Source organism: Puccinia triticina, chromosome 1A, assembly GCF_026914185.1.
Source record: "Puccinia triticina chromosome 1A, complete sequence".
Classification (NCBI taxonomy): Eukaryota; Fungi; Basidiomycota; class Pucciniomycetes; order Pucciniales; family Pucciniaceae; genus Puccinia; species Puccinia triticina.
This window is the reverse complement of record NC_070558.1, coordinates 627,593-646,787: the sequence shown is the minus strand read 5'-3', so window position 1 is coordinate 646,787 and position 19,195 is coordinate 627,593. Positions and strand designations below refer to the sequence as shown.

General features: G+C 48.2%; 8 protein-coding genes across 8 annotated transcripts; 3 read left to right on the top strand and 5 right to left on the bottom strand.

Moving 5' to 3' along the window:
- Positions 1–1,959: 1,959 nt before the first annotated feature.
- Positions 1,960–3,383, bottom strand: PtA15_1A95 (uncharacterized protein; the record flags this gene model as incomplete). Its single annotated transcript, XM_053166041.1, has 4 exons — positions 1,960–2,310; positions 2,404–2,515; positions 2,605–2,690; positions 2,775–3,383. The coding sequence occupies 4 exons, from the start codon at positions 3,381–3,383 to the stop codon at positions 1,960–1,962; spliced, it is 1,158 nt and encodes a 385-aa protein (XP_053016312.1).
- Positions 3,384–3,864: 481 nt separating this feature from the next.
- On the bottom strand, positions 3,865–5,037 carry PtA15_1A94 (uncharacterized protein; the record flags this gene model as incomplete). Its single annotated transcript, XM_053166030.1, has 6 exons — positions 3,865–3,954; positions 4,054–4,203; positions 4,294–4,424; positions 4,536–4,609; positions 4,690–4,900; positions 4,983–5,037. The coding sequence occupies 6 exons, from the start codon at positions 5,035–5,037 to the stop codon at positions 3,865–3,867; spliced, it is 711 nt and encodes a 236-aa protein (XP_053016311.1).
- A 683-nt stretch (positions 5,038–5,720) lies between these two features.
- On the bottom strand, positions 5,721–6,615 carry PtA15_1A93 (uncharacterized protein; the record flags this gene model as incomplete). The annotated part of the gene is made up of 5 exons (XM_053166019.1): positions 5,721–5,735; positions 5,812–5,881; positions 5,957–6,032; positions 6,127–6,405; positions 6,579–6,615. 5 exons carry the CDS (start codon positions 6,613–6,615, stop codon positions 5,721–5,723), a joined length of 477 nt encoding a protein of 158 aa, XP_053016310.1.
- Positions 6,616–6,897: 282 nt separating this feature from the next.
- Positions 6,898–7,560, top strand: PtA15_1A92 (uncharacterized protein; the record flags this gene model as incomplete). Its single annotated transcript, XM_053166008.1, has 4 exons — positions 6,898–6,940; positions 7,032–7,129; positions 7,213–7,326; positions 7,480–7,560. The coding sequence occupies 4 exons, from the start codon at positions 6,898–6,900 to the stop codon at positions 7,558–7,560; spliced, it is 336 nt and encodes a 111-aa protein (XP_053016309.1).
- Positions 7,561–7,863: 303 nt separating this feature from the next.
- Positions 7,864–8,387, bottom strand: PtA15_1A91 (uncharacterized protein; the record flags this gene model as incomplete). The annotated part of the gene is made up of 2 exons (XM_053165997.1): positions 7,864–8,086; positions 8,200–8,387. 2 exons carry the CDS (start codon positions 8,385–8,387, stop codon positions 7,864–7,866), a joined length of 411 nt encoding a protein of 136 aa, XP_053016308.1.
- A 3,843-nt stretch (positions 8,388–12,230) lies between these two features.
- PtA15_1A90 (uncharacterized protein) lies at positions 12,231–14,051 on the top strand (the record flags this gene model as incomplete). Its single annotated transcript, XM_053165986.1, has 2 exons — positions 12,231–12,326; positions 13,440–14,051. 2 exons carry the CDS (start codon positions 12,231–12,233, stop codon positions 14,049–14,051), a joined length of 708 nt encoding a protein of 235 aa, XP_053016307.1.
- Positions 14,052–14,827: 776 nt separating this feature from the next.
- PtA15_1A89 (uncharacterized protein) lies at positions 14,828–15,687 on the bottom strand (the record flags this gene model as incomplete). The annotated part of the gene is made up of 3 exons (XM_053165974.1): positions 14,828–15,131; positions 15,216–15,274; positions 15,370–15,687. The coding sequence occupies 3 exons, from the start codon at positions 15,685–15,687 to the stop codon at positions 14,828–14,830; spliced, it is 681 nt and encodes a 226-aa protein (XP_053016306.1).
- Positions 15,688–16,364: 677 nt separating this feature from the next.
- Positions 16,365–18,261, top strand: PtA15_1A88 (uncharacterized protein; the record flags this gene model as incomplete). The annotated part of the gene is made up of 6 exons (XM_053165963.1): positions 16,365–16,433; positions 16,559–16,648; positions 16,716–16,772; positions 16,861–16,930; positions 17,017–18,089; positions 18,178–18,261. 6 exons carry the CDS (start codon positions 16,365–16,367, stop codon positions 18,259–18,261), a joined length of 1,443 nt encoding a protein of 480 aa, XP_053016305.1.
- Positions 18,262–19,195: the final 934 nt, after the last annotated feature.

Genomic DNA, 19,195 nt, shown 5'->3' with positions numbered 1-19,195 from the left:
TTGAATTTTAATATAAAAAAATCACTTTATCAGAAGATCAAGAGAGCTCTAGATTCAGAAGAAAACAGCCAATATGACTACAGTATAACCAGATTTTGGAAGGGTGGAAATCAATCGATCTCCCAGAAGAAAATTTTAATGATTGAAGCAGCCATCCATTCTCTGGGATTTTACCACAAAAACAGCAACCCTCCAAAGTGGGATGCATTGTTTGAAGAGGATAGGTTTTTTGTGCTTCAAATAGTTGATATCAAAGGGAGATGGATGGTAGCAAGTTCCCTTGCACAAAGGAGGAGCTTCAAGGAGTTAGGACCAGAGGGAAGTCTGCTACCCTGGAAGAGCAATCTTCCACCTGGTTTTTCAACAAAAGATCTCCTACAAAATGGTAGGATGAGAAATTTCAATTTTGAAAAATATGTTGAATTTATTGGAGAGAATGGACCGTCATTACACAATTACATAGATCAAAACATTTTTTCACATGCACACATCTTTTATTTGGATGACAAGGCTGAAGATGAATGGAAAATGATCACCTGTGGCACATTGGTAGGAATGAATTGGGTGAATACAAATATTGAGCCTGATAGTGCTTTAACACAAGAGATAAGAAATCACATATTAGAATTCATCACAACTCATATTGGCAATGAAGAAATGAAAATCAAGTTTCAGGCCATCTCTCAAGATGATTTTGTGAAAAAGTTAAAAAGAATATTTAATTCCATCTCATCAATGAACTCACAAATTCTTGAATGTTTGGGTTGTGAGATCTCAGAGGATTCCTTCTTCCAAGAGCAACAATTGGTTCAAATTTACTTCAGATATCTTGTTTCAAATCTTAATATAGGCAAATCAAATTATGAAGGATCTGAGACATCCAATCAGTATCCTAGTTGCAGGGAAGATCTAAGGTTTCATGAATTGCTGGTTGATCTTTTTCTTTCAGAGAATGAATACCCAATTTACAAAGCAAAAGTGGCATCAGGCAATAAAGCAGCAGAAATCAATCATTCAGGAGAAGATATTATTGTGACAAAAATTGTGCTCCATGGCCTTGGATTCTACTACAAGAACCAAAGCACTCAGAAATGGGAGTTCATCTTTCAAGATGATAGTTCACTTTTTAATCTACTTGTTAAATTTAGAACTACAAATTTCCAAGGCAATGTCTGGAAATACAAAGAAAGTGTCTTCAATACTTACAGGCCATTGAAACTATTCCCATGGGCTTTGCCTTTGGAGAATGGGATTTAGAATCTACATCTCTCAATGACAAAACCAGTTATATATATTTACCTCCCAAGTCTCCACTTGATAAATTCGTGCTTTGCAATGTATTTGCTGCCTCACTTCCAACAGAGCTACTGTCTTGAACCTCTTGATAGGTTCACAAACCAGATAAGTGCACCAAATATCAAAACAGAAGGATCAAATCTTCCAATTCAAGAGCCTATGTCTGTCAACCATTTGAGGAGATGATTGGGAAAAGCCTTGTTGTTTTCCTACTTTTCTTATTGCAGCATTCTGTTTTTCTCTTTCTATCATTGGCAAAACCCTAAATGAAAATCCATGATTGAACACCTTTAATATACCACGCCTAACATAGCCACAGTTTGTGGGTGAGCCAAACTACAAAGACTCTTCTTCAGACTCTCTGTGCACAAACTTCAGAGACCAGCGTGTTTGCTTTCTCTGGGACACACATAAATGATCTTGTCAATGTGATATGGCCCCACTAACAAAGTCTCTCTTTTGGATTCACATACTGGTCTTATCGTCCTGATAACAGCTTCTTTCCTGCTAATATCAAGATACCAGATGAAGACGATTAATATGAATACATGGGACACCGCTAGATGACGAAAAAGAGAGAGATGGAATGGAATACAAAATTCTATGAAAAGAAAGATTAGGCTGATTAAAAAAAACGAAAGAATTGAAACGGTTCAGAGATAATTATGCTGTTTGTTCTATTTTATGTGGTTTGCTTTCTTTTTTATCATCAGGAGAATCTGCTCCGGCTGGTGGGTTATCAGAGGCACCCATGGCCTGGTGATCGCCAGCACTGGTGGACGGCCCCTGCTGCTGATCGTGAATATCCTCCTGCTGCTCGTCATCCAGAGATTCTTGATGGTGAGCCTCGGCTTGGGCCTCATCGGAGCCCTCGTCGATTTCGTCGAGCTGGTGATGCCCATCGTCCTGTGGACCCTCGTCCTCTATCGCCCGTGGAATCACTAATAAGTCCTCTGCAATCAACCCGAACTCGTCCGTCAAGGCCAAGAACCTTGCATAGAGGCTCGTCTCCATCTAATCCAACACACCCAGTTTGGCCAAAGAGAAGATGTCAGATTTCAGAAGATGTACCTCGAGAGACACAGTCTTAGGCAAGAAATCTCTTACTTCACATTCCTCAAACAGTTCACGATGATGGAACCAAGCATGAGCCAAGATCCTATACAGCCTTCTAGCGATCGAAGTGAAATGCTTGATCGAGCTAGCCGGGATCTGTAGCCTACATAAGAGATAGAATGGGGTGTCAATGTAGTTCGGAAGCGCGCAAGAAGCGGAGGATGGTGATCTTGATCGGTTGACGACACTTACCGGCTCGGAAAATAGCGGGCTGAGTTCAGAAGGGCTGTTGCGCCGTCGAGGGTGTGAACTATATAATCGATCGCACAGCATTCGTTCTTCAGCCCGGATGGAAAGAAGGGTGTTCAGTTCCAAATGCTAGTGGGTACACCACAAGGGAAGAGATGAATCAATGTATGTACCTCGTTGGCGGTCGCATGAGCCGCACAGAGGTAGAGCCATTCTCCGGCCTTCATCTCTGGACACTTGGCGCGGTTGCAGTCAGCCTGGAGAGCGCTTACGAGGGGATGACCCAAGTCATGAGCGAGTCTCCGGAGCTGCTCGTAGATCCAGACTTCGCGCTGGACGTGCGGGCTGGGTAGTTTGATGATCCTGGCCACCGCATGCGGGTCGGCACGGACGAGATGGGCGATGTACTCCTGGAGCTGGAAGGGCGACTCGAGACTGGCGAGGAGCGAGCTCGGGTCCGGGTCCTTGTCCCCCAGCGAGGCAAACATGCTCGGATAGGCGTCTTCGAACCGGGTACCCTTCCTCAGTCTGATCGGTGGGGGGTAGTGCTGCTGATGGGATGCTGAAGGGCTGCTGTTGTTGCTGTTCTGGCCATCTCCCGTTCTTGCTACTGGATCTGAGTCAGTCCTTCGTAGTCCCTGTGGGGTGGCTGATGAGCTTGAGCTTGAGCTGGCTGAGGGCCGTGGTTGTGAGCCGGCGTTGGCTGCTGGCTGGTAGGGCGCTGCTGCTGGCTGATGGTGTGGTGAGCTGAGGAAGACTGGTTCGAGGGTGTTGTTGGCCATCCTGTGATCTTAGCTGGTTTCTTGGCGGCAGTGGTGTCCTGCTGGGCGTGCTGTGCCAAGATCTGCATTTCGTGGCGCACAGGCGAGAGTTTCACTCCATTTCCCCCCGGGGGGTCCACGATGACATCAAGGCAAAGTACACCACCTGCAGGCTCACCACCACCTCCAGAGAAATTAACCACAAGGGCTGAACAGACCGTTAAGCAGAGCTGTGCCATTTCATCCAACCAGACAAAATATAATATAACCGTGATTGGACTCATGAGGATGATTTATGGCGTCACAGGTTAACAAGTAACTATTTACTGGCAAATAACTGATGCGGAACTAAACGACAAAAGTACACAGCTCTGTCCCACCGTAACGTTAACCGATAAATATAAAAGCTAAACAGATACTTGCATTGCCAAGGTGTTGCTAAAAGTGCTGGTAAGGTAATTAAATACAGGGGGGTTTTCCCGAAATGCGTTTGATCGGATCATCAAGCAGAATTTTGACAGAGTGCAATCAGGTTGAAGTTAACATTGTCCTGGGATAGCTTGATGAACTGTTTGACAACGGGGACGACAGCCTGCATGTACGTATTTGGTATAGATGATGTTGAGAGATTTAAGTATCGATGACTATAGAGAGATAAGAAGACGATCGAAGAAGGGAAAATAGGACTGACATCGAGTAAATCGTGCGACGGGGCAATGGGACCATGGTCGATCGGGAACGCCTTCCGGCCGTCCAGCTCAACGAGTCGGGGTGGCCCTTCGCCAGCCTGCTTTACAAAACAGACAAAGTGCAGGTTGACCTCTTCGTCTGAGCTAGGAACCTATTATCTTCCCGCCAAAAGAAAGAGACAAAAAAGCAATTACTGGTCAGCTCTTATATGAAAAATTAGGGGGAATACAGATGGATGGACCTTGGATTGCCCACTCTGTGCCTGATCAGCATGTACATCAGCAATCGCACAGTCATCCTCCAGCAGCTGTGCGCGCTCAGAGGGACTCTTAGACCGGCACTGTTCCAGGAACTTGGTCAACGGACCCTCAGCTGAAGACCGATCAGCAAAAATGAACCATCCGGCGACAAGGCCCAAAAAAATAAGTGTCTTGGCATGATTGAGTCAGGAAGTCAATGATGGAGCAGATGAGGGACACTGACTGATCGGGATCTCGGGGTTGTTGGCCAACGCATGGAGCAGGCCGATCGTACCACAGGCATTGCTGATCGTTTGCCTTCACGACCATTCCAACGGGATGAGTTGTGTGTACATACAGAAACAAACAGCAATCGTCCGACTTGTTGAGAACTCAACTTGATAAAGATCAGTCGCTCGTCCGATTCGACCGTCCCGCCGGCCTGTTCAACGATCCGTGCATGCTCAGCCGCCCGCGCCGCTTCGTACTCCTTCGAGATCGGGAAGAGCATAAGGACCGCGTAGACCGGCTTAGGGACCATTGCCAGAAGCTCGGCGTCGAGTCCGTACACGTCCGTGAAGCTCACCTTATCGGTCGACAGGCCTAGAGCTGAACACGATTGTTGTCAAATGTCAGGGGTCTTCTGATCTGATCATGCTATGTGGTTTGAGGAAGAACATGGATTACTGACCAGATGACCAGGCGTTCATCACCTCCGGATTAGATTCCAACGGTAGCCAGCGCATCTTGGATAGAAATATTTAGCTGCAGTCGGTTTTCTTGATCGATTGATAGAAACTTGCTCGATCGGCTCAAGTCACGGTTCGCGTAGCCCAGCGCTCTCGTGACCAGCCGACACAGTCACGGCGACCACTGTGACAGCTCAGTGACATCGCTGTCCCAGGCATCTGCAGACCTGGGCCCTGGCACAAGCTGTTACGCATGCCTTTGCGATGGGAAAGCATTTGTGTACACATGACCAGGGGAATACACATGACCAGGGGAAATGACACCGCCGACTGCATCCTCATCCCTGTGGGGAGGAAAGCTATTCTCAATCTCCAAGGCTTTCTGGCGCGTGCCGCGGAAAGCATCCAATTCGTTACCAATTCACAAACCGGCCTTCACTTGGGAAAGAAGTGTCACACCATACGAGCCCGAGAGAGTAGATATTGGGGTGGGTTGCAATGGGCAGAGACATTCCATCGAATGGTAACCCAGGCAATGTAGAAACCAAGATTTCAGAATGGTGGCAATAGCTGTGCCCCAGCCGGGGAATCAACATGATAGACTGGGCCATAGAATTGATTTGACATGTAGCTATAAGAATCATCATTACAATGCATAGTTGCTGAGCCTCGGTCCCAACTGGCTGAGAGCACAGGCCCGATTGCACCACCCTCAAACCAACCACGTGAAAAGCAAATCTTTAAATGAAACCGATCTATAGTAAAGAAAACAATAATTGAGGCTGCAGTCAGGACGATGGAGTGATCGAAAAAGTGTGGATGAGGTCTTACCTTGTTAGCAATGTCTAATGCATCAACTTCAGGGGTCAGACGAACGAAGGCTTTCTTTTTGCCATCGGGACTGTGGGTCATTTATTAAAAGGCGGCGGTGAGTGACTGAGGTTATGGAGGGTTACATGTGGATAATGCTACCCACCGGATGAGAGTGTTCACTCGGAGAGGTGTAACGTCATAAAGTTTCTTGACGGCTTCGGCGATTTGACGCTTGTTGGCTAATAATAGAAACCCAAGAGGAAAACAGGAGGATCAGCGATCAGTACACGCAACATCGAGAATGGTGAGTGTTGCGGTTGAGGACACACGAACCCTTGATGTCAACGATGAATAGAAGGGTGTTGTTGTCTTCAATCTTCTTCATCGCACTCTCGGTGTTCAAAGGGCGGACCAGGATCCGGTAGGCGTCCATTCGAGGAGCATGAGGGACCGAAGTTCTGGGGTATTTCGGCTTTCGGGATAGTCGGAGGGTCTTGGGTCGGTGGAAGGTGACCGAAGTGCGAACGCGCCGTTGGGTTTTCGAGGAGGTACCCTTGATGACGGCCTTCTTGGCTGACTTGGCCTTGGCCACTTGGGTCTTGGCCGTTGAGGCTGGACATTTCCACCAAGTTCATTTGATTTGGATCGACAGGTTGATCGAAGCAGAGATCGTACACAACCGAGTCCGAAATTGATAGAAAGGAAGGAAAATAACTGTAAGTGCTCCCGCGGGAAGAAAAAACTTTTTTCAGATGATGTGTCCATGGAAGAAGGGGGTTTCTCACCCTTGGGGTCGGCCTTGGTTGATGATTTTGGCGGCATGTCGAGTCTTGAGGTCCTGTCGAGGTGGTCGTCGGTGGCCGGAAGAGGTGGAGATGGTCAGTCTGGGCGGGTGGATAGTCCGGCTGGGCTCTCTGGCCAAGGGCACGGCCCCGGGTATTGGTTAACCTAACCCTAACTGGTGAGAACCGCTTAGGTTTTGTGCCCGCCCACCCCTCCCCGGCGGCTGCCTGGCCCTTCCTCGGCACCGCCAGCGACCGATCGACCCAGCAAGCTCCGCCAACCATCACCGACGACGGTCCTCAAGACACCACCTCATTCGCAATGGCACGAGCACAATCCACCCGAGTGGCAGCGACCCGCACAGGTTTGTCCAAAAGCCCCCTTTCCCCGCCAGGAACAGTGTCGCCCTGATATCGGCGGTGTCCTGACTGTCGCACTGTTATCGACCAACTCAGGTCTCCCCCGAGGACTCAACTCTGGCCACAAAACCACTCCTCGGGTCCTTCCCAACAAGCCTTCTCACTTCAAGGGACGAGCCTCCAAGCGCACCACGGTGAGATCGAACTGTCAAACTCATTGAACTCTACTCGATTCTCTGAACTCATCTCAACCCCGTCTGCGTTCGTTCTGGTCTAGTTTGTTCGCTCCATCGTCCGTGAGGTTGCTGGATTTGCCCCTTACGAACGTCGGGTCATGGAATTGATCCGAAACTCGAAGGACAAGAAAGCACGAAAGTTGACCAAACGCCGAGTAAGCGACTTCACCCCATCAATTTCATCCCGATGTTCACCATCTCCATTGCTATCATCCCGATGTTCACCATCTCCATTGCTATCATCTACTGACCTCGAGACACTCATCCTGCCAACCAAATCATTTGTCCTCGCTCTATTCTCCTTCCAGCTCGGTACCCTTCGTCGGGCCAAACGCAAAGTTGATGAACTGACCGGTGTGATCGCTGAAACCCGAAGAGCTGGCCATTAAGTTGTACATGAGAAAATTCTCTTTTTTCACCTCGACTGCAAAAAATTCTTCAAATCAACCCATCAGGGAATTGTCCCCTATGCGATATGCCATTCATCAACCACTTTACGTCCCGTTGTAAACAACCAAGCCCAACGGAACGCTATGAACACATTAGCCAGCCACTGTGCCTCGCCGTCGCGCGGAGTAAGATCTTGATCACACATACACGATGTTGTGGGACACCCATAATATAAGGCCCCAAGCTACATAGTGGACGCTTTGATAGGCACTCAACTACTATGAATCAACGACATTATTTCATTACAAGTTAATCCCATCATCTGGGTCCAATCCCGTGGATTCATCATCCTCTGTCATTATGTTGTCTCCGGTAGCAATAAAGTGAGCCGGGGAGGCGGTTGTGCCTCTTTTCACTGGTGGATCTGAGTGATTGACGTGGTAGTGGGCGTTGTCAACCCCATCTCGTTGAGTTTTTCTTCTGATACACCACTTGATCATTTCGATCCTTTCTTTTTGGGTCTCGCTGTTCCAATCACGCGTCACACACACAAAAATGTACAGCCATTGAGTAGTCCGAACACATGTTCCTCCATCGCATCGAAAAAAGAACCTAATAAGAGGAGGGATGAACATTACATGGTGACTAGATTTTCTTCCCGTGCTTCTTTGAAGGTCTCTCTGGCTTCTGGGTCCGAACCGCACTCGTCCTCGTACTCCAGCATCTCCTGATTCGACTGAATCAACCGAGCGATTGAGTCTTCCAATCTGCCGATCTCGCTAGCCAACGTGCCTACATCCAGCTCGAGTAATTTGTCGATCGACATCGGTTGTTTGAGTCGTACTTGAAACGTTTCCTCTCTCGACGTCTGCATCCTCGCTTCACCGGTAGGATTTCGGCTCCCTTCTTCCGAAGAAACGCTTGTCGTCTTGGTATTTGGGCTGCTCTGTCGGCTTTTCTGGTTGGTGCAGCCGCGCCTTGGGTCTCCGCTGGGAGCAACTTTATGCATGGGGCTGTGAGCACTGTTAGATGCATAGAGCTCTTGGCTTCTTGACAGCCAATAGTGCACTCTGCCACAGTCTTGGCCATAAGAATTGGACAGAAAATCGATGTGCACAATCGAGTTTCTTGTTCGAGTCTACAGCGCCACAGTAACCAATTTTCCTTCTGACATGACACAATACAAATTGGAGAGATTGGAATTCCATCAAGATTGGTAGCAATACTTATAGCTTTAAGGTTGTCAGTTTCATCCCATTAGGGAGGCTCATGAATTAATAGAATCTTACAACACTTTAGAGACAATTTTAACGCCTTCATGAACATCTGTTAAAATTTGGCAAGATGCGCAAATTGGGGAGTTTCTGGGCAATCAGAACAACTTCTTCATTTTTTAAAAAGTTGCTGATACACACCTTAAAATGGGCTTGAATGTTTCAGAGATTTGGGCCCCGTTTGGAGCCGATATAATTGCGCGATATAATCGGGAAACTTGTGACATCTGATTAAGTTTTGGCGGACCTGATCAGATGTCACATAGGATGTCATGCAAAAAAAATCATATATTGCCTGGATTATATCGGCTCCAAACGGGGCCTTATATTGTGAACACCACTATTGTGCACAACCAGTCTAGGCTGTGACTTGTCATATTATTGATACATAATCTTATCAGGAGACTTTAATTTGTGAACTTTTGCAGAATGTGAAATCATACCTCTTGCCAGGAAAACTTGAAAAACATTGACCATCACATTCTCAGTGCTGGAGCTGAGCCGTTCTGTGCCTTTTCAGTCAGGAGCTCTGCAGAACTTAGAGAACATGTTGCCACTTGGACTCAGCTCAAGCAGTATTTCAGCTAAGGATATTTACCACAAGTGATATTACTTGCCCTTCAGGCTTTGGCTACATTATGGTGGAAGGTAATTCTTCTTGCAGCATAAAGATTTCATAAGCTCTTTGTGCCAGTAAGATTGAGAAGAATGCAGCTGTACATCACTCTCTAGCCTAGTGTTAGCTATACCGTCTTAATGCATTGCACCTTTAACTTTATGGTGATGCTATAATATTGATGAGCTGCAAGAACTCTTGAATTGTATGTGAGGGTGGCACAGACAGATCTTCTTTCATTTCAACAATCAAATTTTGAGTTCCAATGTGAAGGACCAGTCACTTTGAAAACACTCTTGAGAAACTGCCATCAATTGACATGCCGCAACTTACAATACAAAACATAGGTTTCAACTCAAATCACACCAAAGAGTCACTTCATTCAAACCCCAATCCATAGTGAATTGCTGTGCAGAAACAATCAATTTAGAAGACCTTGCAGCTGTCAAAAGTTCATGTTGGAATGACCTGCATGTTAACTGTGTCGAGGCACATACATCATGTACTTTTTATTGTAGTGAGTGAGGCCAATTTTATGGAATTTCGTGAGATTGCTAGTAGTGTAGAACCGGGGAAGGTAGTGTGTGTCAGGCAGCCCGTGTGTGTAGTGGAAGCACTACATCCATGAAACATGATTTCCAAAAGAGAATGTTTCCTTCAGAAATGTCTTGGCGGAGGGATACATACTGTGTGTGTACCCCTTGACACCACTATCCGCCACGAGGCCTAGAAGCTTGTCTGCGTCACTATTGAAGCTATGACGGATGGCCAAGCCTTCGAGGGTCCTATGACCTCTGCGGTTCCCTTGAGTTCGGTGACGGGTTTATCCAAGCCCGACCTCGCCACCACCTTTGCGGGTTCTGTATATTATTGATCTTCATTATATGTTTCGATCCGCAGCGCTATCATAGCTATCGTCATCGGCGAGGAAAGTTATACTCCGACAACGCCAGGGAGGGAGATGTGTAGCGTCATTTCTTCATAAAGTTATCGGTTGTGTGAGCTGGAAGGACACACACAGATTGTGCTCTGCTGTGAATGATAGTGGCAATTTGTGAATGCTTGGTGTAAATAATGCCGTAGAACAGTTTGTTGTATGAACAGCGATGAACAGAATCCTCGTTACCCTCTGTCACCCCAGGAGGGAAAAAACGGGATTGAAAATCTGCATTGGTGATGCGAGATATGAAAAAATGGTGAATCATGATTATTATTGTCAGATGATAAACTCTCAAGACGCGGGACCCGACGGAGACCGAAGTTGCCCTGTACGCATCATCATATCTCCCAGTTGGTGTTGGTTTCAACTTTGGATAATAGCGGTACATACTGAGGTCCTGCCTGCTCGCGGAGTTAATTGTACTCAGCTCACTACCATTCGACGCGTCATCAGTTGCCACAGGCTTTCCTGGAGGAGTAAACTTGGGCTCAGGCTCCAGGTGTTAAACACTTTTTTTTTTTGATACGTTACAGCCTTGTACTATCAAGTCATTGATGATCTGGTGGGTGAATTTTTTTGTATCATGAAGGGTTATGAAGAGTGCCTCTTTAGGGATGGTTCAATGCCAAATGCACACACAACTGATTCCTGTGGGATGTTTGTTCGGGTAAGGGCTGAACTTTGAAGGAGGGGATATGTAGCAGGCACTTTAGCTCTTCTGTTTTGACCCGATCATGGCCGATGATGGGTTGAATTGATACTAAAAACACTACTACCAGTGCCATCTATGGTACAAGACATGATATGTAAGGTCTTGTCTAATATGCAAGCAAACAAAAAGAAGTCTGTTGCAATGCATTGGTAGCCAAGTTGCAGGTACATACAGATCCATACTTAGATCCAAATAGATAAAAATTGTACATGCCCAACAAGTTGCAATGATTCTCAAAGCAGAGTTGGAGACTGATTGATCAGTTGTATTTCTTCTCTTCATCCTGAGATCTTTCTGTTGGGCCTGTCGAGGAAACGCGCCCAGTTACATATGCACCGTGAGGGCTGTTGTTGGCAACCCGGAAGGTGATGATGGCCATGAGACGGTCGCAGGGAGGGGGGTGTACAAAATAAATCAGTTGGTTGTGTGGCCTCGTCGTTGATGCCGAGTCGGTGGGGGTGGCAGTGGCAGTGTGTGTTTTTACTATTTATGTATGTGTTTTTGGTGAGTTTTTTTCGGTTTAAACCAGCCGAGATTAATGTTTGGGTAAGGCTGCTGCTGTAGGAGAAATACAGTTATAAATAAAATAGGCTCGCGACTGGAGCGTGGCCTGTTCCGAACACTGAATTGTCCTCGACAGTCCGACAGTCACAGCGTCGTGCACCTGAGTTTGCAGCGTGTCCGTGTCGTTCCATCCAGCCAAGCCACCCCTCCAGGCCCGCCCAAACGGCTCCCTGCTCTTGCTCTTCGTCTCAGCGCCTTCCTCCCAACCAGTGTTGCCCGGGGTATGTACCCCTCCTAGCCCAGCTGAACCCGCCGACTCGCTCCGCCCACCGTTTCTAACGCGAAGGATATTTTGTCTTCCAATTTCAGGCGGTCTCTCCTCCCACTCCTATCTCCTGTCTGTCTCCTATCGTCCGCCTTCGATCTGTTCTTACCTTATTGAACCATCTGGTCCAGCCACGGGGGTACATAGCAGCACCCGCCCATCTGTCCTTCATCCCTGAAGTCGCCAGCACCCCTCCCAGAGCTCCTCCTCCCGTCCTAACTAGCCAGCCATCGACCTCTCCAGCCCAACCTCCAGCCGATATTCATCCCACCAAGGGTTAGCACAAATCTCAGCTCAGATGTCTAGCCAGCCACCACCTCCCCTGGAAGCGGATGAGCAAGCTCAGCGCCGGCTCATCATTGAACGGGTCCTCAAGCGCGTCAGATTATCAAAGGTCAGTCACACAGTCTTTCTCTCCACCCCCAGCTTGCCTTTTCCGAATCTCCCTGGTTCGTCCTGTCATCCGGCGCGTCCCTATCGCTAGTTCGCGTTCCACGTCACCTCCTACGCTTCGTTGATCGTGTCAGACCCGCTAGTCTTTCTACCTTCACATTCCTCTGCAAACATTCAGAGGGCGTGAACTCGTTTGGCGATATGGATGGGAGCGGAATACAGTAGCGCTCCCTGAACCGATTGGGTCTATTTATATAGAATACCATACGGTCTCAACTATGCTCACCCAGGCCATGCTCGATCTTCGAGCTAACCAATTATCCCGATCCGGTCCGTGCTTTCGTCCTGATCAGCAAGCTGGTCAGATTTCTTCCTACAGTCCATTCACATACAGAGACTGTAGATGCTCTATCCGAGCACCATCCGGACACCAGGGGCGATATCCCTTCTCGCGTTGATCAGATTCAGGACAATCACATGAACACTCCTCTTCTGTTACGATTCTTTATCGCGAACTACCCTGCACATAAACGCTTCATATTGCGCGTCAGGTTCACGCTCTCGTCACGATACGCTGCTTAACAGAGCAGCGGAAAGCACCCAGCCAGGAACCAACCACAATCAGACGCGTCTATTCCGGCTTGGATGCTAGTTTTCTGTGATCCCCGACCCGGTCTTGGCTCGCATGCCCTAGGTACCAGGGTGAAGTCGGGTGAAGCTGCGCTGCAATCACATGTCACATCAACCCCAACCTCAAGACCTTCTGATACGTGTTCTGGTACTCCGTTCGGTCGGCTTTATGTGCCAGGTGACCCTAGCTCCGGTTTTTCCGTGACGTGCTTGCAACATGGAATTTAGAAGACCGAGAGCCTTTTCCGATATGCACCGATGGTTTTGCAGGTGCTTCAAGGCCTGTACTATAGGCTCTAACCGCCAAATTCATTCCGAGTGATGATCTCATATCCAATCATCACTTGAGCAGCTTCCCCGATACCTCTCACAGCGTTTTGATCAACTTTTTTTCCGCCCGGATGATGATCCCCGTGTTAGCAGTTGATCTGAATCAGTAGGACTAACATTTCATCTCGTGTTTTTGGGACCTTGTGAATATTAGGCAAAGCGTGCATTACAGACACGTCTTCGTCTGGCGGGCTTTAAAGCATCGCACGGGTGGCAGGACGTCTCCTTTGAACAAATCGAGCCACAGCTGATGGGCACAATATTGAAGCAAAAACAAGTCGAACTAGCGCCAACACGAGTCCGCCGACAGTCAAATCCCACCTCTCAACCCTCCGAACTATCCCCGCACATATACCCTGGCAATAATCTTTCTCAGCCCGTGTGGGCAACCCCTGACCACAGACTTACCAGCTATAATTCAGAAGCTGAAAGCACTCACGCATTTTCTCTCCGGACGACGCCTCAAATGACCACTGGCACTTTCAGCGCACCGCCCTCAACCCAACCCCGATCTCAAATTCAACCGTTCTCATACCCCCACACACCCGAACAAATCATCCGCTCAAAGTGGAGCATGTCTCGAATCCCCAGTCAGGCCCATTCCAACACAACCCCCGAAGATGACGAGCTCAGGGACCAAACCACAGCAGCTGAAATGATGCTTTTCCTAGCCACCGGATCTCCTTCACCCGACCATCGATCGATCAGCTCGGTCACCCATAACAGATGCCATCATCCTCAGCTCCAACCGCAATTCCGAACATAATACAAGAATTCTTTGCAGTACTTGGAAAAAATCAAAATCAAGAATCATCAGGCTCTCGTTTATTGCTCCTTTTATCTTCCCTTTTCTTCTTCCTTTATCACTTGATTTTTGTTGAAAAAAAGCATAAGATCTCAACTTGTTTTAGGGTTTCATTTTGTATTGTTAATAATGAACACATAGAACAATTGTTGTCAGTAATCATACATCTTACGCATCCTCATCAAAATAAAACAACAATCCTCGCGTTGTTTCTCCCTTTTTCCCCTGTAAAATCCCTTTTCCTCCTTGCCTCTTGGTATAATCGGCTCGCTCATGAAGAAAGACATTTAAGGATAAAATTGAATGCCTGAGTTGACAGTCACGCTCCTATGATTACAATGACATTGCTTGGTTTAGGTGAATATCCATTTCTCATGTGCTCCCATAACAGAGACGCAGTCGCAGACTCGCACTGCTTTTTGTCTCTTCACTAGGCGTCAAAACGACTGAACCAGACTAGGCGCGAATGTCACTGGCATATAACACAGCTTGCAGAACCCACATCAGGTGGTTGACTACCTTATTTTTCTTTCTCTCACACAGCTAGCCCTGCCATTAGCCCTGCCATTTGTTAGTGTTATAATATTGTAGACTAATTTGATGAGGAGAGCATATATCTGACTGAGGAAAAAATTGAATGCATGTTTGGAGGAAAGGGAAGCAAATCACTGCTCAGACAGGCGTGTCCGAGGAGACAAGTCTGGAAGGGGTTATTAACAAGAAATAAAAAGGTCTAATCATGCGAGGAGTACAAATAAGGCGGAGGAAAATGTAGTCAAGAATCCTAAAGTGGAAAATTCCACTCTTCCCAAGGCTGCCGACTTGGCAGACATCTTTGGCGTCCCGTTGGAGCCGCTGCTGCCGTTATCCATCGTGTTGTGAGGCGTAGCCATGGCTGTGGAGTTTTTCTCGGCAGCAGTTTTGATTTTCTCGGAGACACCGGGCATACTGCAATGTTGAGCCGACTGTGACTTGTACTGGTCTCCCTGGGCACTGAGGCTCGGGCAGCCGTTGTAACAGCTCGCCAGGTTGGCGTAGGTTCTGCACGAAAGAAGAAGAAGAAAAAAAACATTAAACTCAAAATGAAGACAAACAACCTTGGTTCCACAGGAATAGTACACTCACTGGCACAGACAGGCGTCGTCGGTTTGAGGGCAGGAAGAAACGTCCTTTCCGACTTGTTTCTGTGGAGAATGGAAGGATATGCGAACGGAATAGTGAATAGAGCATTCCAAGACTTGATCTCAAATTCTTCTAAAAAAAAATATCGAAAACAAACCAAACAAGCATTGATATTTTTGGAAGAGCTCCCGCAGCTCTGATCATCAACCTGGGGCGTGGTTAGATTGGAGACGGTAGTTTGGGCACCGTTGATTGCTGCACCTGTTACGTTGGCCACAGCAGAGGCACCATCAGTCGCGGCTTTGGTGGCCCCATCAGCCAACGCGCTTGATGCATCGCCTGTCGAATTAGAAACACCCGCTGGTGCGGGAGGAGGGGTCGAGGATGGATCGGTCTTTCCGCTGGCCGCGTCCTGAGCGAAAGTTGCTTGGAAGGTCGCCAAGAAGGAAATCATCACCAATGCAGAAGCAACCATCATGATAAAAATCTGTCTGGTTGTGGGAGTGGGCGGTGATTGTCTTCTGTTTAATTTACGTTAACTTAGTCAAACCGTACAGTGATACACTCAAGATCAAAGCTTTTCAATCTCGTCCGGAGGGTGATTCTGGAGAAGAGCTAGATGAAGCGGATTAGGGAGTATACCAATTCGAATGGGCGATGTTCTGTGGGATGAGGAGGGGTGTCCATCTCAGCCACAGGCCTTTATCTTGAGCACGATGAGGACGGACTGCTCGAGGGACCTTGAATCCTGCGGCACTTGCTCAAGAAACCATGGTCAATCCGGGAACCCACGCCGGCAGCACTGTTGGTGCCAATCCCCCGAAACCTCATCTTGTCTGCCGCAGATCATGACGCGCCATGGTCCACGGCAGAGGAGATGATCGCCGAGTGGCGTAGGCAACAGAGTGCACATTTAGACCAGGTGTGATTGGTGGATGGATGCAAGCCCCCTTCGCCCGCCTGGCGCAGCAGCTGGCCCCCCTCTGGAGCGCCCCCTGTTTTCCCCGATGGGCCTCGGCTGGCTCGGTCGGACCGGATGACGATCCCCAGCCGGGAGCAGCCAGGGCCCAGCACAGCACCAGCCACCACGAACCACATCACCCCACCCCAGCCACCACCACCACCGAAGACCAACCGACAAGCCAGAACCCCATGTCCGCCTCACGGTTCCTCCTCAGCAAACCATCCCAGGCCCTGCGCACCCAAGCCACTCGCCGGATCGTAAGAACTCAGTCCATTAAAATAAACCCTCCATCTTGAACCCAAACACTCATTCGCCAATCTTCTCTTTCCCTCTTTGCGGGGTCGCCAATCGAATCGCTGCCGATTCTCTCCTGGCTTTCTAGGCCGTACCATCCACCTCTGTCAGATCGCTGGCTACAATCGCACCCTCTTCAACGTTCCCCCAGACCCGGATCTCGACTCTACCCAATGGCGTAAGTGATCACGAGCCACTTTTCTTTAGAACGATCAGCATTGATAGATAATCACTTTTGTCTTCAGTTGACCGTAGCCACCGAGCCTCACCCTCACTCTCAAACAGCTACCGTCGGTATTTGGGTAAGTCACACATGTTCCGATTCCACCCCTCATTAGGAATTGGTACTGAGCCTATCGCGCCTTGTTTCCAAAAAACAAAAATACAAAGATTGACAGTGGAAGTCGAGCTGACAAGCATGGCGGGACCGCCCACTTTTTAGAACATTTAGCCTTCAAAGGTATTTTTGAAACAACCTCAACTCAAATAATCTTGTCAATCGGGACTCAACATGTGTGCTTGGTGTTCAATCGCTTTTTTCTATAGGTACCCAAAAGCGAACCCAACATTCGTTAGAGCTAGAAATCGAAAACTTGGGAGCGCATCTGAATGCATACACATCTCGAGAACAGACATGCTACTTCGCCCGTAGTTTCAGTCACGATGTACCCAAGGTGGTCGAGATCATCTCCGACATCTTGCAAAACTCGAAACTAGACGAAGGCGCGATCGAAAGAGAGAGGAGTGTGATCCTACGTGAACAAGAAGAAGTCGACAAGGCACACGAGGAGGTCGTCTTCGATCACTTGCATGCCGTCGCTTTCCAGGGAGAAGATCTCGGCAAGACCATCCTCGGCCCCAAGCAAGCCATCATGTCCATCCAACGCCCGGATCTGGTCGAATACATCAAGTCCAACTACACCGCCGACCGAATGGTCCTCGTCGGCGCGGGCGGATTGGAGCACGAGGCACTGGTTGAGCTGGCCAGCAAGAACTTGGGCAGTCTACCCACCTCCTCCTCGCCGATCCCACTCGGCGGGCGGGGCCAGATCAAACCCACAGGCTTCACCGGTTCCGAAGTGCGCATCCGAGACGACACGATGGACACGATCAACCTCGCGATCGCCGTCGAAGGCGTCGGTTGGAACTCCCCCGACCTCTTCCCGATGTTGGTCATGCAATCCATCTTCGGCAACTGGGACCGATCGCTGGGCTCGAGCCCCTTGATGAGCTCCCGATTGAGCCACGCACTGTCGAGCAACAACCTCGTGAACAGCTTCCTCTCCTTCTCGACCTCCTACTCCGATACCGGCCTCTGGGGGATCTACATGGTCTCCGAAAACTTGACCAACATCGACGACCTAGTCTACATCACCCTGCGTGAATGGCAGCGCATGTCCACCGCTCCAACCGAGATCGAGGTGGCCAGGGCAAAATCCCAGTTGAAGGCCAGCATGCTCTTCAGCTTGGACTCATCCAACAATATCGCCGACGACATCGGCAGACAGTTGGTCACCTCCGGCAAACGTATGACCCCGCAGGAGATCCAGATCGCTGTTGAGGCTGTCACCCCGGATACGATCCGTCGTGTTGCTCAAAAGTACCTCTGGGATAAGGATGTAAGTGACATCCCGACTATCACTGCAGTCATCATATCAATGAACTAAGCATCCTTTTCTTTTCTTTTTTTTTTGCGCTGCCGTTCAGATTGCTGTGGCCGCTCTAGGTCGGGTCGAGGGTCTTTTGGAGTACAACCGCATCCGGGCCAACATGTCATCTCTTACTTGGTAGAAGGGCGGTCTAAAACAGGCATTTTCTTTTGATGTTTCCTTCCATTTGATTTGTTCTCTCTTCTTCCTTTCCAATGTCAAGATGTGTTCTATGGTCAAAATGAAAATTTCTCTTTAAAACTGCTTTAGATCTTACTTCTCTCTATCTCTGTCTCTCTTTCTCTGCTGGAGAGAAGATGATTATCTCTGAGTATAACCAAACCCCCTTGATACATACATACACATCTATTTACTTGGCCCAGCTTTCTTACAAAAATTGCTTGTTGCTTCTTTTGGCCTGGGAGTCGTCACTCCCAATAGGGCTGCTTAAATTGTTTTTTCAATTGAAGACTCGTGCCTCCACTGTTTCTTTACATATAGTAATAAATGGGGTTATCAATTTCCTTTTTTCTTAAAAAACACACATATATATACATCCCATGTCCATAGTCTATTTATCCTTCTCATTTCACAGATGATTGCAATACAACAGCTCACCAGAGACAAAAAGGGGGATAATTACAAGCTGCGTTCTGCGTTCCTCCAATGATTTTTTGGGAGATAAATCAAACACAAAGCAAAATTCAACTTGGTACATAAATATAAATTATCCAGTTGGAGTTCTTCGGCCTTTGCCTAGACCAGGTGTTCGGGATTCTTCAAAACACTTGCAGGGGTTGCATGCCTCCAATCTCATCACCAAGGGTCTGGCAGGCTGGCCGACAACAGCCTTGTACGTATCAAGTCGGGGTATCCCTCGGTGGCGGATGGGATCGATGGTGAACGAGTTTCATTGCCTGATCAAGGTCACCGGTGACCTCGATTCCCCACAACCATAGCCAAGCATGTGCTACTGCTCCGAAGCGCATATAGGGGTAATTATCATCTCGCAAAGCCACCGGCACTCGCCGGATTGAACCCCATCGTCCCGATGAAGAAAAAAAAATGCAAACTTC